General features: G+C 40.4%; 1 protein-coding gene across 4 annotated transcripts in view; it reads right to left on the reverse strand.

Moving 5' to 3' along the window:
* TXK (TXK tyrosine kinase) overlaps positions 1–15,425 on the reverse strand; it is a 77,504-nt gene extending 62,079 nt beyond the window's left edge. For 2 of the 4 annotated variants that reach the window (XM_077136796.1, XM_077136795.1), the window contains exon 1: positions 15,244–15,424. Coding sequence is in view for 2 of the 4 variants with exons in the window: in XM_077136795.1 (XP_076992910.1) it covers positions 15,244–15,259 (16 nt within the window). In the remaining 2 variants the exon portion in view is untranslated. Of the gene's footprint in view, positions 1–15,243 lie in introns of all 4 variants that reach the window. The other 2 variants (XM_077136793.1, XM_077136794.1) reach the window with 1 other exon arrangement.
* Between the last annotated feature and the right edge of the window lie 416 nt (positions 15,426–15,841).

The following is a 15,841-nucleotide window of genomic DNA, read 5'->3' on the forward strand; positions in this document are numbered from 1 at the left end:
ATTTTAAGGTTCAGTGAACTAGATCATCCTCAGCTCAAAAGAGGCAGTTTGGGTCACATGGACATTTTGTGATCCATGGTCAAGAATCTGGGCGGGCCACGTGGCCCGGGTTCAATTCCTGGTGCCTGCCCATGTAAAAAAAAAAAAAGAATTTATTCTCTACCAGTAGCAAGCCAGGAGCTGCTTCTCAAATGTAAAATAGTTATCAGCATGAGGTGAAGGCATTACACTAAATTCCTGGGGGGGTTGTGCTGCAATTCTCATTTTGGGTCTTGCCAGTGACTCCATACAGCCAGCATCTTGCTCTCCCTTTGCACTTTATCACAGGCCATCACTAGTGACAGTCTGAGTAACTGATATTGAGTTATCCCTATTCCCCTAAATATATGCCAAATAAATACAGATCCAATTTTGAATCTGTTTCATAGAACTACTTCCAATACCAATTCCTGTATTAATCAGGGTCCCAAAATGAAGCATAATATCTTCAAATTAGAATAATTTAAAGGGGGTTTATTTAGAAAAGGACTAATTCAAAGGTATGGATGGGATCTAAGGAATATGCAAGAAATCAGGGCTAGCAATAGTAGAACTGTCACCAACCCTAGGGCCAAAAGGACCAAGAAGGAAAGAGAAAGTCCAGTAAAGCAGAGGCCACTGTGAAAGGAGTGGTCATCTCCTCTTGAGGAACATATACAGCTCAAGGCAACCTCACTACAATTTCCTTCTGAGACTCCCCATGAGCTTAAGCCAACCACAATTCAGAGGGTCTGGGAGAATTTTGAACTAATTATTATCGATTATCTTTCCAGGATAGAAAACAGGGCAGACAAGAATGAGTGCCAAAGTTGGGGACTGCTGGGCCATCTTCAAGGCTGGCTACCATATATATTAATCCCTACAAGTCATCCTTCCAGAGTAAAGAGTAAAGAGCTGATCCAATGGAATGAATGGAAGCACAGCAATGAAAAACATATTAGTTCCTTTCCTTTCATAAAACCTAGTCTCCCTAACCGAGATTCATGTATTATTAAGTCCTTGACCTTCCCTGATTTTGACATTACCATTGCTCAATCTTTGGGACACGCTGGTGGCCCATTGGTAAACTTCTCATCTACCCCCTGGAGATCCAGGCAAGGACTCAACTTTGCTTCCATTGCTGTTCACACAGAAATTGCCTGCATACAGAAACTACCTATTTTTCAAATCCATCACAAGGTTTATTTCTGGAGACAGAAAGAAGATAAGTTAACCGATTCCCAACAATCTACACTACATCATGTATTATTCCATTTTAGGATTTCAGTTGCTTCTAATTGCCAACGTTCGTCGGGTAGTGTCTTCAGGAGCAAATTGCCAGAAATTCTTCTCTTCAGAGAGAGGATGCACTAGCACTTTGAGGGCTCTGTCTAGTTTACAGGAAGTGATTCTAATTTCACATTCTTAATTTACTCCAGAATTATTTTAGAGCCCCACATAGATTTATATCTATCCAGGCCAGAGGATGTAAAGTCAAATGTAGGTTAAGAAAGAAGTGAAATGGGTTCAAGTGTGGTGTAGATTGTGGCAAAATTCTATGCCTAAGTCCTCTTACAGGTATTCAAATATATAATTTTTAAAATACTCTCCTATATCATCATTTTTTCTGTCTCTACTGGATCATTCCTGTCAGCATACAAAATAAGCTGCGAATTCACCTACTAAAAGTAAAATAAGACAAACTACTCTTGATTTCACTTTCTCCATCAGCATCGTTCTCCTTTATAATAAAATCTTTTGGAGGTGTCCTTACTTACCAAGCCCAACTCCTCTCCTCCCATTGTCTCTTAACCATTCCAGACAGGTTTTTGCCCCTACCACCTCCGCCAAACTGTTCTGCTCAAGGCCACAGCGACCTCTCACTGCTTAATCAAGTGATCAATTCCATGTCCTCATTTTACTGGACTTGTCAGCAGCATTTGATGCTATGTCCCTTGGTTTTCCTCCTACCGTAGTGCTTCTTGTTATCAGTTTCCTCTGCTGCCCTCTTCTCCTTCTCCCAGATGGCATACCATTAGACCACCCCAGGGCATCTCTTCTCTTCTTTTCTCTGTCTTACTCAATCCCTTGATTGTATCATTCCTTTCTGTGATTTAGAAACTATTAATATATTGATGACTCCCAAAAGTACACCTCTGGCCTAGGTTCTAAGGAACTCCAGACTCACACATCACTTAGGTATCTAATAGACACCTCAAATTAGCGTGAAAAAATCTGAACTCCTTTCCTTCCTCCCTCACCAAACTTGCTCTCCCCACTCTGCCTCATCTTGTCAATGGTAGTTCTATCATTCTTATTTCTCAAGCCAAAAATCTTAGAGTCATCCTTCACTCCTCTTTCTCTCAGCCCTCAGTGCAATCTGTCAGGAAAGCATGTTGACTCTGCCATCAAAATATATACAATCCATCAACAGATGAATGGATAAACAAAATGTGGTATATCCATTCAATGGAATAATATTCAGCCATAAAAGGAATGAAATTCTGATGCATGTAACAACATGGATGAACCTTGAAGACATCATGTTGAGTGAAAAAAGTCAGAAACAAAGGATAAATATTGTATGATCTCACTGATAGGAATTATCCGGCAGAAGAAAATTTCATAGAGAGAGAGAGTAGATTATTGGTTACTGGGAGGGACGGCAGTAGGGGAGGAGAAGGAGTTATTGTTTATGGGCTCAGAGTTTCTGTTGAAGGTGATAAAAAAGTTGGGGCAATGGGTATTGATGATGGTAGCAGAATAGTGTGAGCGCAATTAAGGCTACTGAACGATACACTTGAAAGTGGTTAAAATGGGAAATTAGGAGTTGTATATACATTACTACACTAAAAAGTTACACACACCCATAGAGTCATCCTTCTTCCCACCTTTTCTGGTACTACCCTAATCCAAGCCACCATCATCTGATCTGGATTACAGCAGTAGCCTACTAACTTCTACCTGCTTCTATGCTTGTCCCTCTATAGTTTACTCCCAGCATAGCAACCAGAGTAATTCATTTAAAACCTAAGTCAGATCATATTACTCTTTGTCTCAAAACCTCACAATATCCCCATTTCACTCAGAGTTAAAGGAAAATTTCTTACAATAACCTGTAAAATCTTCTGTGTTCTGGCTTCATGCTACCTTTTATCTTCTCTCCAATGTTCTCTTCCTTGCTCACTCCTCTCCAACTACAGTGCCCTCCTGGCAGTTTTTGGAGCATGTCAGGCATGCACCTGAGGTTCCTGGCTTTTGTTTGGCCTAAAGTACCCTTCCCCCTCCCCCCACCAAGTATATACATGCTTAACAAGTCATTTTCTTCAGGTCTTTCTCAAATCCGACCTTCTCAACAAAGAGTAACTTAACCAATTGTTATGGTCGTCTGTACTCCCTTCCTTTACTTTGCTCTACTTTTCCTTTCTTTCATAGCATGCCTCATCCTCTTACATACTCTTCAATTTATTAATGTCATGTTTTTTATGGTCTTTCTCTTATGCTAGAATATAAGGAGGGATCTTTGTCTGTTTTGTTCAGTTATAACCCAAGAGACTAGAACAGTTTTGACACATAATATATGCTCAACAAATATTTGCCAAGTGAATGAAAGAATATATGAATGAAACCGGTTTGAAGGGACACCAAATTAGCTTGCTCAGTGTACTCACTTGTCTTTATTCAGTCTTGATGGGTTATATGGGTAACACAACCTCTGACTGAAACAGAAAAAGCAGGTGCAACAGGAAGCAGTGAACAACATGAATAGAAGGTAAGATTAGACTATGCAAGTCCTTGAAATAAGGGAAAATATGAATGTCCATGTCTATTAGACACTGAAGATAAAGAATGATTTGGCACAGGTCAAGGCAAAGAAAATTCTATGCTTAGCCTAGAAACCTTTGTAAGATGGTCTAGCCAGGTGAGCTATGACCACCTACGGTTTCACGTTTTAATATAAACTAAAACTATTTAATATTATCAAAGTCAAGAAGTGTCTACAGTAGTCACTTCACTCCTTGAATAATCACTATATGTTACATCATTCTCTATATTTTTCGTGTGGTTGAAATATTTCAAAATTAAACTGCATAGATTTAACTCAAAGGAGAATCCCTGAAAATGAGGGAGGTTTGTGGTTACAGAGTTATGTACCTGTTCTAATATCGATAACTTTTTGCAGTATACGATTTTTAGTGATAGAAGCAAAGGCTTTTCATTTCCCTAATTCAGCTACTATCTTACTTTTTCCCTAGCCAGAATCACCATTTTCCTCAAGACAACTATTCCATAGGTTTTGCTTTCCATTTTGCCCATGTCTGTGTACGAATCCATCACATAAATCTTGGATTCTTCCTGAGCTCCATCCTTTGTATCCAATTTGCCATCAGTTCAAATTGTTTGGCTTTTTACTCATCCCCACTGTCACCGACACATCCAAACCGTCATTAGCTCACACCTGTGTTTCTGCATTAATTCATTTAACCTCACAAGAACCCTATGAAGCATGGGCTATTGTACAGATGAGAACTCTGAACCATGGAGTGCTTCTTCCTTGCCAAGAGTCAAGGAGCTAGTGAGAAGAGTGTCAGGACTTGAACCCAGGCACTCTGACTCAGAGTCTTTGCTCTTAACCTCAGTGCAATTAGTTTGCTCAGTGATGAACTAACTGGCCAAATTCTTTACCTCTGAGCTATGTCCCCTTCAATTAATTCTATGAAATTAATTGAAGGGGAGAGAGTTTTATAAAGGTCCCTTAGTTTCAAGGCCTTCTGTAATCTGGCCTACTTTATCTCCACTTTTTTTTTTAAATGCAATTTTACTAATAAATATTATATATTCACAATCCAAAGTGCACAATCAGTGGTTCACAGGATCATCATATAGCTGTGCATTCATCACAATGGATTTTTTTTTTTTTTTGCATGGACAGGCACCAGGAATTGAACCCGGGTCTCCAGCATGGCAGGTGAGAACTCTACCTGCTGAGCCACCATGACGTGCCCCACAATGGATTTTTGAACATTTTCATTATCCCCCAAAAATAAAAATAAGAACAAAAAGTAAAAATGAACACCCAAGACATCCATGCCCTCTATTACTTATTTATTTATGGGCTTTATTTTCTTACTCATCTGTCCATACAGTGGATAAAGGGAGTGTCAACACAAGGTTTTTAGAATTACATGGTGACACCTTAAAAGCTATATAGTAGTACAATCATCTTCAAGAATCAAGGCTATTGGGTTACAATTCAACAGTATGGGAATTTCCTCTAGCTACTACAATACACTAAAAACTGAAAAGGGATAATGTATACACTATATAAGAATAACCTCCAGAATGAGCGCGCAACTCTATTTGAAATCTCTCAGCCACCGAAACTTTATTTTGTTTGATTTCTCTTCTCCCTTTTGGTCAAGAAGGCTTTCTAAATCCCATGATTCCCCAGGAATCATGTCTCACATTGCCAGGGAGATTTACACCCCTGGGAGTCATGTCCCACATAGGGGGCAGGGCAGTGAGTTCACCTACAGAGTTAGTTAGAGAAAGAGGCCACATCTGAGCAACAAAAGAGGCTTTCTTTGTTACCCTCACTCTTAATGTCACCAATTCCTGTTGTACCAGCTTATCCCATTTGTTCTGTTCTTACAGATACTTGCACATTTCTGCCTCTGGTTTGAAAAGAACTTCCCCACCAATTGCAAACCACTCTATCTCTTCTTTCTTTGGGCTCCCCAAGCACTTGTGGTCTGTCCTGCCCTATGGTATTTAATTAGGTACTACCTTAGAGGGTCATTTAAATTTCCTTGTATAGACTTCATTTTTTGAAGGTTTTCATAAAATTGGCCCTATTGACATTTTGGACTGGATAATTCTTTATATAGTGTGCATTGTTGGATGTTTAGCAGAGTCCCTGGCCTCTATCAACTAGATACCAGTATCAACTCTTCCCTATCCCACTCTCAGTTGTGAAAATCAAAAATATTTCCAGATATTGCCAAACACTGCCTGTGAACAAAAATCACCTTCAGTTGAGAACCATTGATGAGTTTGTAAGCTCTTCAACTTCAGACACTACATCTTACCCTTTTTTTTTTTTTTTTTTGGTTATCTCCAGGGCATCAAGTATTTGTGTCTGGCAACAGCAAGAACTTAGTAGATAGTTGTTAACTAAGACCTCACCAGTAATACACCTTCACATTATATCTGGGTTCTATTTTTTAGATACTTGTTCTATTATGCAGTATCTCACAGCTGTATGCTGACCACAAAGAAAGGTAGGTTGACCATGACCTTTTAAGGAGGAAGAACTGCAAAGCTGAAGAAAGCTGAACTTCTGGGGCTTTAGCTAGCACCTGGGGTAGGTCATAAATCTAACTTTTGTTTCAGTATGTTGTGCTGGTTTGAGACTGTTGTAGACCCCAGAAAAGCCATGTTCTTTCGATCATAATCCATACTTGTGGGGCAAACCTATTGTTTCAGTGGAATCTTTTTGGTTGTTTCCATGGAGATGTGACCCACCAACTGTAGGTGGGAACTTTTGATTAATGGTTTCCTTGGACATGTGTCACTGCCCATACAAGGTGGGCCTTAATTTGCTTACTGGAGTACTTCCAAAGGGAAGCATTTTAGAAAAAGCTCAGCGCCAACATAGACAGAGATGTCTGGAGATACAGAAAGAAAATGTCCCTGAGGAAGCTGTTTGAAACTAGCAGCCAAATGGCCAGCAGACACCAACCACATGCTATCCCAGATCAGCCTTTTTTAAGTCAAGGTATTTTTCTCTGGATGATTTAGTTTGGACACTTCTATGGCCTTAGAACTGTAAACTTGTAACTTAATAAGTTCCCTTTATAAAAGCCAACCCATTTCTGGTAGTTGCATTTCCAGCAGCATTAACCAACTAAAATATATGTTTAATAAAAAAAAAAAAGCTTATCAAAAATCACAAGTCAAACCATCAGATGCTCAATGAAATCACTAAAAACTTTCTGTTCAAAATGGGTTTTTTTCTATATTTGCAATTCCATATCATTCATTTCACAAGTATTTATTGGGTACTCACAGGATATATATAGAAGATGTGATTCTCCCTTTGACAACAAAATGGGAGAAGGCAAAGTAAGCCAAAGCTGATCTTTAGCCTCACTCTTGTTTTGAGCCCTGTACTAGGACAGCCTACGAGGTTGAGCAGGCTTTAGTGTTAGGCAGAGCTGGAATCAAATCACGGCTCCATCATCTTCTAGCAAAGCATGATCCTGAGCATTTATTCAGGTCCCTCTTGCGTAAAATACATGAAATTATATCCAAATTATATCCATAACCTAGGAAAGGCAGCTCCCCACCTCTACCAAGATAGGGTTTACCATATGCCAGAAAGATCCTTACAGAGGTCAACATTGAAGAGATCCTATTATCACCCCCATTTAAAAAATGAAGAAACTGAGTAATAGAGAGGTCAGTAATTTGTCCAAAGTCACATAATTAAAAAGGAGCTGAGCTAGAATTTAAACCTAGGGACTTTGGATGAGAGTATATGCATAATTATGAGACTATCCTTGTAGATGACAAGATGAAATAAGATAACAGAGGCAAAGCACCTAGAACATATCAGTTACCTAATTACTTTCCAATCCTCACACAGTTCCATATCATTCATTCAGCAAGTATTTATTGGGTACTGTGCTGGTTTGAAAGGAAGTATGCCCCCTAAGAAAGCCATGTTTTAATATAAATCCCATTTCATAAAGGTAGAATAATCTCTATTCAATACTATATGTTTGAAACTGTGATTGGATCATCTCCCTGGTTGATGTGATTTAGTTAAGAATGGTTATTAAACTGGATTAGGGGATGACATGTCTCCACCCATTTGAGTGAGTCTTGATTAGTTTCTGAAGTTCTATAAAAGAGGAAACATTTTGGAGAATGAGAGATTCAGAGAGAGCAGAGAATGCTGCAGCACCACGAAGCAGAGAGTCCACCAGCCAGTGACCTTTGGAGATGAAGAAGGAAAACGCCTCCCAGAGAGTTTCATGAAACAGGAAGCCAGGAGACAAAGCTAGCAGATGACACCGTATTCGCCATGTGCCCTTCCAGTCAAGAGAGAAGCCCTGACTGTGTTCCCTATGTGCCGTCTCACTTGAGAGAGAGACCCTGGACTTCATTGGCCTTCTTGAACCAAGGTATCTTTCCCTGGATGCCTTTGATTGGACATTTCTATAGACTTGTTTTAATTGGGACATTTTCTCGGCCTTAGATCTGTAAACTTACAACTCATTAAATTCTCCCTTTTAAAAGACATTCCATTTCTGGTATATTGCATTCCAGCAGCTAGCAAACTAGAACAGATTTTGGTACCGGAGAGTGGGGTGCTGCTGCTGCAGTTTGCAAATACCAAACATGTTGGAACGGCTTTTTAAATGGATAAGGGGAAGATTTTGGAAGAGTTGTGAGAAGCTTGATAGAGAAGGCCTAGAATGTTTTGAAGAGGCTGTAGGTAGAAATGTGGACTCTAAAGATACCTCTGATGAGGCCTTAGACAGAAATGAGGCACATGTTATTGCAAACTGGAAGGAAGGCGAGCCTTGTTTTAAAATGGCAGATAATCTGGCAAAATTGACTAGTGGCTTTGGCTGGAAAGCAGATTTTAAAAGCCATGAACTTGGATATTTAGCAGAAGAGATCTCCAAATTAAATGTGGAAAGTGCAGCCTGGTTTCTCCTCGCAGCTTATAGTGAAATGCGACAGGAGAGAGATAAGCTGAAAACTGAACTCTTGAGTAAAAAGAAACCAGAAATTGAGGTCCTGGAAAGTTCTGGGCCTCCAGAAAGGGAGACCCCAGAGAATAGAGCCCTGTGTGAGGATTTAACCAAATGTGAAACCAGCACAGGTACTCACAGGATACATATAGAAGCTGTGGTTCTCCCTCTGTAGACAAAGCAGGGGAGAAGGCAAAGTAAGCCAAAGCTGATCTTTCGCTTCACTCTGTTTTGAGCCCAGCTCTACTTCCTGACTTAAAGGTAGATAAATGTTCCCTCCATTCAGTGCTCTAGTAAGCTTTCTCTCCCACTAGCATAAAAGCTCAGGTGTGACTCTGAAACTTATTCTCAGTACGGTGTAAATGACTGATGGGTTACAGTAAAAATGTACCATAGGACTTCTAGAGGCATTTACGTATTTGTAAGGATGGCATCTTGAATCTAAATACCTAATACTTAAAAAAAAATTTGTAGCTTTTTATGCTTAAATAATTTCAAACTTATAGGACACTTGCATTACAAAATAATGTACATTACAAAACTAATGTAAAACCCCTAGGGAGAACTCCAATATACACTCACCCAGACACCCAGCTCCACCAACTTGAAAGATTTTATCACATTTGCCATATCACACTATCTACTCTATTTATCTATTTTCTAAACATTTGAGAAAAGGTTAAATATATTATGATCCTTGAATACTTAATAACAGGGAACAAAAATACATAGAATTTTGAAAGAGAAATTTCTAGTACCAATGAGCAGGCAGGAATGATATCTGGAGACGAGGAAAAGGCCTTCCCTAGCTCAGACACAAAAATACATGGCTTCACACCTGACACATTTAAGCAGTCAGTGGATTAAAGCCCATTGACATTTCCCTTGATTACCTTTGCCCTCTGGAAAGGTATCAGTGTATCACCCCTTTCCTTTTTGGTGGCCTGGAATTTACGAGGAAGCCTTTTCAAAAATACTTGTTATTCTTCTTGAGTCCCTAGCAAAGAAAATTGCTTTCAAATTCTAAAGTACAAACCTACCTTGACAGTGCTTTAATCACAAGGTTTTCTTCTACCTCCCCTGAAGATCAATTAGCAGCTGTGAAGAGTGAAGCCTTATTTACTGGTACATCCCTCCTGCCCAGAATAGTTGCTAGTAAGTGGCTGGTGCCCAATAAATAATTGTTGAGTGAATAAAAGACAAAGATGAAAGTCGAACAGCTCCCTGGTGCTCCCTTGTTTGACACGACTTTTCAATACACTTGAAATCTTTATTTATAGATATTGGACCAAAATTCATCCCAAAGCAGATATCAATGATGATTGGACTCTTGGTCATTTTCAATTTATAGCATCACAGGTATTTCATGTGAGTGAGTAAATAGAGAGTTGCCTTCCACAGACATACTGTGATTACAAAAGCAATTCCTGAATCGTTTTGCTGATTAACCTGCAGAGAAAGCTCATTTGCTCCTCTGAAAAGTCTGCAATTTAGGCAGAAACTCATGCATATGAAGAGCCTCTGTCAGAAAGACTAAAATACCCCAGAGATGGGCAATGACTATTTGCCTGCCGGGAAGACATATGGTGATCTTCAGGGGTTGAGGATTATTGCAGGAAGGAGCTGCAGCTTCCTCTCCCAAGGCTTAAATATGTGCTGTAATGCTTCTTATCCTCAGTAAATATCTATAATTGTATGCCATGTGCCAGCAAATCAGGAAAAGGGCATTGCACCCAGATGTAATCTCTGTGACCTTTAGGAACAGGCAATCTCTCGTGGGTTAGACGGTGGGCCCTCTAATTTTGTCTGGTATGTGTGCTCTCCTCCCCTTCTCTAATCTGGATAAGACTCCTATTAGCATTCCCAGCACCTCCAGAGGTTGTGCATGGCTACACAGTGCTCTGTGTACATTTCCACCAGGGGGCACCAGAAGGGAGCAAATGTGAGGAGAAGTAAGCGCCATTTTCCAGCTCAGTTCCTAAGGTCACTTTTCAGTCCAGCAAATAAATGAAACAGACGAAGAGCTGTCAAGCCACAGCTGTCTGGGAAGCAAAGCTGGTGTCATGCCCTCCATTCCTAATGTTTTGAGGTTTAACATCAGTGGAACCTCGCATTCATCCTTTGGCATTCTGATTCTGAGTTTATTTTGAATCAATGCCTCAAGTGAAATTCACTCCTACTGAGTTAGGTCATAATTGGCAGATGGTTAGTAATTTTTCATTGAAAGCATGAAAAGCTGCCTTGAGTCAAAGATGGAACTTGTCTCCCAGTGCAAACGCTGCAGATTCTGGTTTTAAAACAAGGAATCGCTGATGCAGTCTGCTTTTGCATTTGCAGATAAAAGGCCAAGGAGAAGAGGAAAGGCTTGAAAACTTGCAGCTTTGGAAAAATGACTCTAGGATAATAATGTCAATCGTATAAGTTGGCCATAATGTGACATTTTTTTCTAGAAATTCATAGAAAGGCCAAACTTCCTCATTCCCCAGCCATAATTTCCCACCACTAAATCTATTTCTTAAGGGCTTTTTCAAGATAGGTGCATTTCAGTTGAGTTAACCCAGATTATCTGGGAGGAACATGTTAACCAACTTTTCTTTCACACAGATTTCTCCCTCTGACAGGGCATGAAAAAAATACTTCCCAGACACCAAACCAAGAACCCACACCTATAAGCAAAAGAGAAAAGGTGATATGCTGACATTTTCATTGATTATTTTGTTCAGAAAATTATCCTTTATTCTGCGATTATGCCCTGTTAAAGTATCCTTCACGTGCATGTGCCTTTCTCCTTTTGATATTTAAATGTCCATTCTTCTAAGAAATTATGGTCGCCAGAGAGGTAAGTCTTTTAAAATGTACTGACAAAATAAGTTAGTGGTGTTTAAGTCTAGAGACCCCAGACTGTTTTTTGACATTTTACTATTGTCTGAACCCTTAAGGTAGGGGGAATAACTACATTAAGGGATTCAGGGGTAACTAAGAGAATACAAGTACTGAGACAGTGGACAGGAAACTGATAAATGCTAAGAATGGTGCCTGGCTTGGCTATTGCATCTTGGAGGGGCACCTCATGCAGGGAAAGGGCAAGAAGACTCCAGATGCTGCTGAACAGGGCATTAGGTACCAGGAGAGACAGTGTTTCCAGAAACAAGAGGGTGCCGAAAGGAAAGGTATCCAAACCTACGTCCAGCACCCTAAAGCTCTTGTTTGCTTTATGCAAGAATTTCATTTCTTCCCCTTAATGAGCTGATGTGAGCTAGACTTTGCAGTCTTCTCACACACAATTCTCCCCTCCACCACATCTCAGGATATCTCCTAGAACACGGTTCTCTGTGAGCTCAGAGTTCATGACAAGTTCACAAGATACCACACCCAAGACATCTGGCCATGGACAGCCCAGCCTGCAATGCAAAGAAGTGCTAGGCCACAGGACCCACTGGTGCTGTGCCGGAAGCTGTGCACACTGAGTGGCCAGAGGATGTAAGGGCAGGTGGGCTTCCCAGAGAAGCGACAGGAGAACCTGCACGTTGGCACACAAGATGGCACGGATGCTGCGCAGAGGTAGTTGTAAATGGTGGCTGCAGTCATTGCTATCATTACAGAATTTATGCAGTTGTGTGAGGGTGAGGGGCAGGGAAGGGGGTGAGTGAAATGATCTAAAGACAAAATCAAAGACACGTGTCAGTGTCCATATTAACACTGAATCTAATTTTGAGAAAGAGGGTTCAACTCCAGCTTGAGCCAAAATGGCGGTGAACGTGGCCATATTTGTTTTGGTCTTCTGCTCTCCACGCTTCTGCACTGAATGCTACCCACTGTTGTGCAACAAATTATCCCAACACTTAGCAGTTGGAAACATTCATGATCTCACAGTTTCTGTGGGTCAGGAGTCCACTCACAGCTGAGCTGGGTCTGGCTCAAGGTCTCTGGTGAAGTTGCTGTTAAGCTGGGCTGCACGCATCTCCAGGTTCGCCTGGGGCTGGAGACTCCACCTCCAAGCTCACTCAGGGGGCTGCTGGCAGACCCTGGGGACTGGGAGCCTCATCCATGGGTGCTCCACAGGCTGCTGGAGTGTGTTTGGGACATGGCGGCTGGTGATCCCACAGCCTCTTTCTGTAACCTAATTTTGGAGGTGACATTTTATCACTTTTGTCAAGTTCTATTGTGAGAAGTGAATTACTTACTAGGTCCAGTTCACACTCAGGAAGAAGAGAGTGCATAAAGGTGTGAATTGCCTAAAGACATGAAATCCACCAGGGGAGGAGGGTCATGGGGGGTCCCTTAGAGGCTACTCTCTTTCCCTTCAAATTAGTAATAATAGAAAATAATGTCGTCCAATTAATCTAGTAGCAAGGTTGGTGTAGGAATGAAATACAATAGGGAATAAGAAAAGCTTTGAAAACAGAGAAACCCTAGAAAGGCAATGTGATCAACAGTAAAATGGCAGAATTCAGTACCTCACCCCAGATCAAATTATGGAAATGAGCAAAAATATCAGCATTTTAACAGTATCCAAGACATGCTTTATGTACACCAAGACTTAAGAACCGCCCATATAATTTTTGTTTCCTTCTACTTTACAAAGTGGGAAAAGAAGCAAAAGGAGGAGAAATTCTTGGATAATGGAATAGAGAAGAAGTAAAAGGTGAACTTTTCTAATCCTCAGCAGCCCTACCTGGGTCCTGTGCTTTACATACGTCCCCTGGGCTGGGTCTGTTCTCAGGGTAACTGTTAGTGAAAACACACCATAATAGAGTTCCACACACTGAACCTCAGCGGAGTAGTGCCCTTATACTCCAGTCAGGCTTTCTCAGCGTCTAGCATGATCAATACCCCACCTCGCTGCCCTACCACAGCCCATGAGCCCAGACTTCCATGGCAGGGTGTGTTTGAGGGTGGGGAGCAAGTGGATATTGCAAGAGGTTCCTGAATTTATAGGCTCTCTGTAGTCTGACAAACTAGGAATATGTCTTACATACATGTTTCATTATTTATCAAGTTGGTACATATACTCAGGTTGGTACATATACTCACGTGACAAGTAAAATACAAATTCATTTTTAAAATATTCCTGGATTCATAATTTTCTCTTGCCAGTCCTTAAAACAACAAATGTGTCTGGCAAATACGTACAAACATTTTTGATCAGCAATAATTCACCTTGATAATATGGCTTGGCTTTTGACTCATCAACAGTAAACACTCATTGTTAAGCCCAGAAGAAAATGGAGCCATGCCTAGCTGCAAATTACAGCAGGTGAATCTTGCCATCAAGTCAAAGTATCAAAAGCTGGAGGGACAGTGGGATTTCATCAAATCCAGCTCTCTCCATGACAGACAGAACGATCTTCAAAATATCTCCACTAATAGGCAGTCTCTTATTGAATCCTTGGGGTAACATACTTCTTGTCTGAAACCTCCCAGTTATTTATTTTATGCATAACTGAATCCTTCCTATTATACAACCTTTTCTCTAGTTCTAGCCTCAGGGGAAATGAAGAACAGATGCTCAGCAAAGCTTTTAATATTTAAAGGTTCTTACTAAGGCACCACTCAACTTTGTCCTGCCATGGATGGGTGGGAAGGAGGAAGAGGCACAGGCTGCTGCTTTTGAATGTTTTCTGCTCTGCTTTGCTTTGCCAGGCCTCCTTTTTTAACACTGTTTTGTTGTTGTTGTTTTATTGTATGACAGGATGAAGGCTGTAAGTTATATCCAGGTTAGCTCAACAGGAATAGTCTTGTTCACTTTTCACAAATTCTACCAAGTGTTGGGTTCTCTGAGGTGGCTTAAACAGATAACATTTTTGAAGTTACAATCAATTTTTCCTAGCGCCACCTAAAAATCATAAATGGAAAAAGTTGACTTTGTTAGCTGACCTTTGATTGCTTTGATCTGACAGCTTTGTTGAAACTTCGTTCCACAATCATTCAGAATTAAAATTAAAAGACAGTATTTTCCTTCCTTATTTATGATTTAATTGCATGATTAAGGCCCTTACCTTTTAGAACTAAAATTACACATGGAACTGAACAGTCTTCCAAAGAATCTGAAAAATTAACTTCATGTGGCACCTGTAATTCTTAACCTATTGTTTGTTTACAATACCTTGTTGGGGTGGGGGTGGGGCAAAAAAGGGAGTCCCTAGTTTACAGATGGTAACCCGATGTAACACGATATAATTCTAAAATCAAACATTTTTCAAACTGCTTGCGTTTCTATGCACACACATAGATTGAACAAACAAGTGTTTTTGTTTTCTTTTGTGTTTTCAGTGCTGATCATTTACCAAAAAGCAACTACATCATCATACGAAGGTTATTTCAATAAGCCCGTCACAACATCTGGGGAAGTCATCTTTAAAATTTCACAAGTCCTGTGTCTTAGAAAGAACTTCCTCCAGCATTCGAGAGTAAGTAACACAGTCAACTGAAAATAAATGGCGAAGCCCATCTTACTTACAGGTGGAAAGAATCATGGCCACACTTCAGCAAGGGGTACACAGAACAGGCTCTGGTTCTTCAGCAGCGCTCGAGGCACAAAACACACACATCTCTCAACAGAAATCATAGCTCGCCCAAGATCTTTCTCATGGGCAAAGTTAACCCCACCTATTTTCCTGTTCTGAAACCTCAGAGAAGTGTGTGAATGACAGTCTATTGGCCTACAAAAGAAAGCTCAATAAAGTATATCTAGAGCTCAAGGATGGTTGCTATTTGTTCCTCATTACAAAATGACCCTTGGTGACGCTGACAATAGATAATTTTTTAAAATCACAACTTTTTAGGGTGAAAGGGACCTTCGAAATCATCAAGGAAATCTGCCCTCTTTTAACAGAGGAAATGGAGGCATGGATAGGAGTAGGGACTTGTGCAAAACCGTACAGTCAGTGGTGGAAGCAGAATTAGATTCTAGATTTTTGAGTACTAAGTCTATAATGTCCTGTCTTTTCCCACTGGGTATTGACATTTCTGGGACCTTTTTAGAAAACTTTATTATGTGGGGGAGAAGAGCCAATTTAATAATACAGCTAAAAGGGGACTGGGGCATGGCAAACAAT

The sequence above is a fragment of the Tamandua tetradactyla genome, chromosome 19, assembly GCF_023851605.1.
Source record: "Tamandua tetradactyla isolate mTamTet1 chromosome 19, mTamTet1.pri, whole genome shotgun sequence".
NCBI lineage: Eukaryota > Metazoa > Chordata > Mammalia > Pilosa > Myrmecophagidae > Tamandua > Tamandua tetradactyla.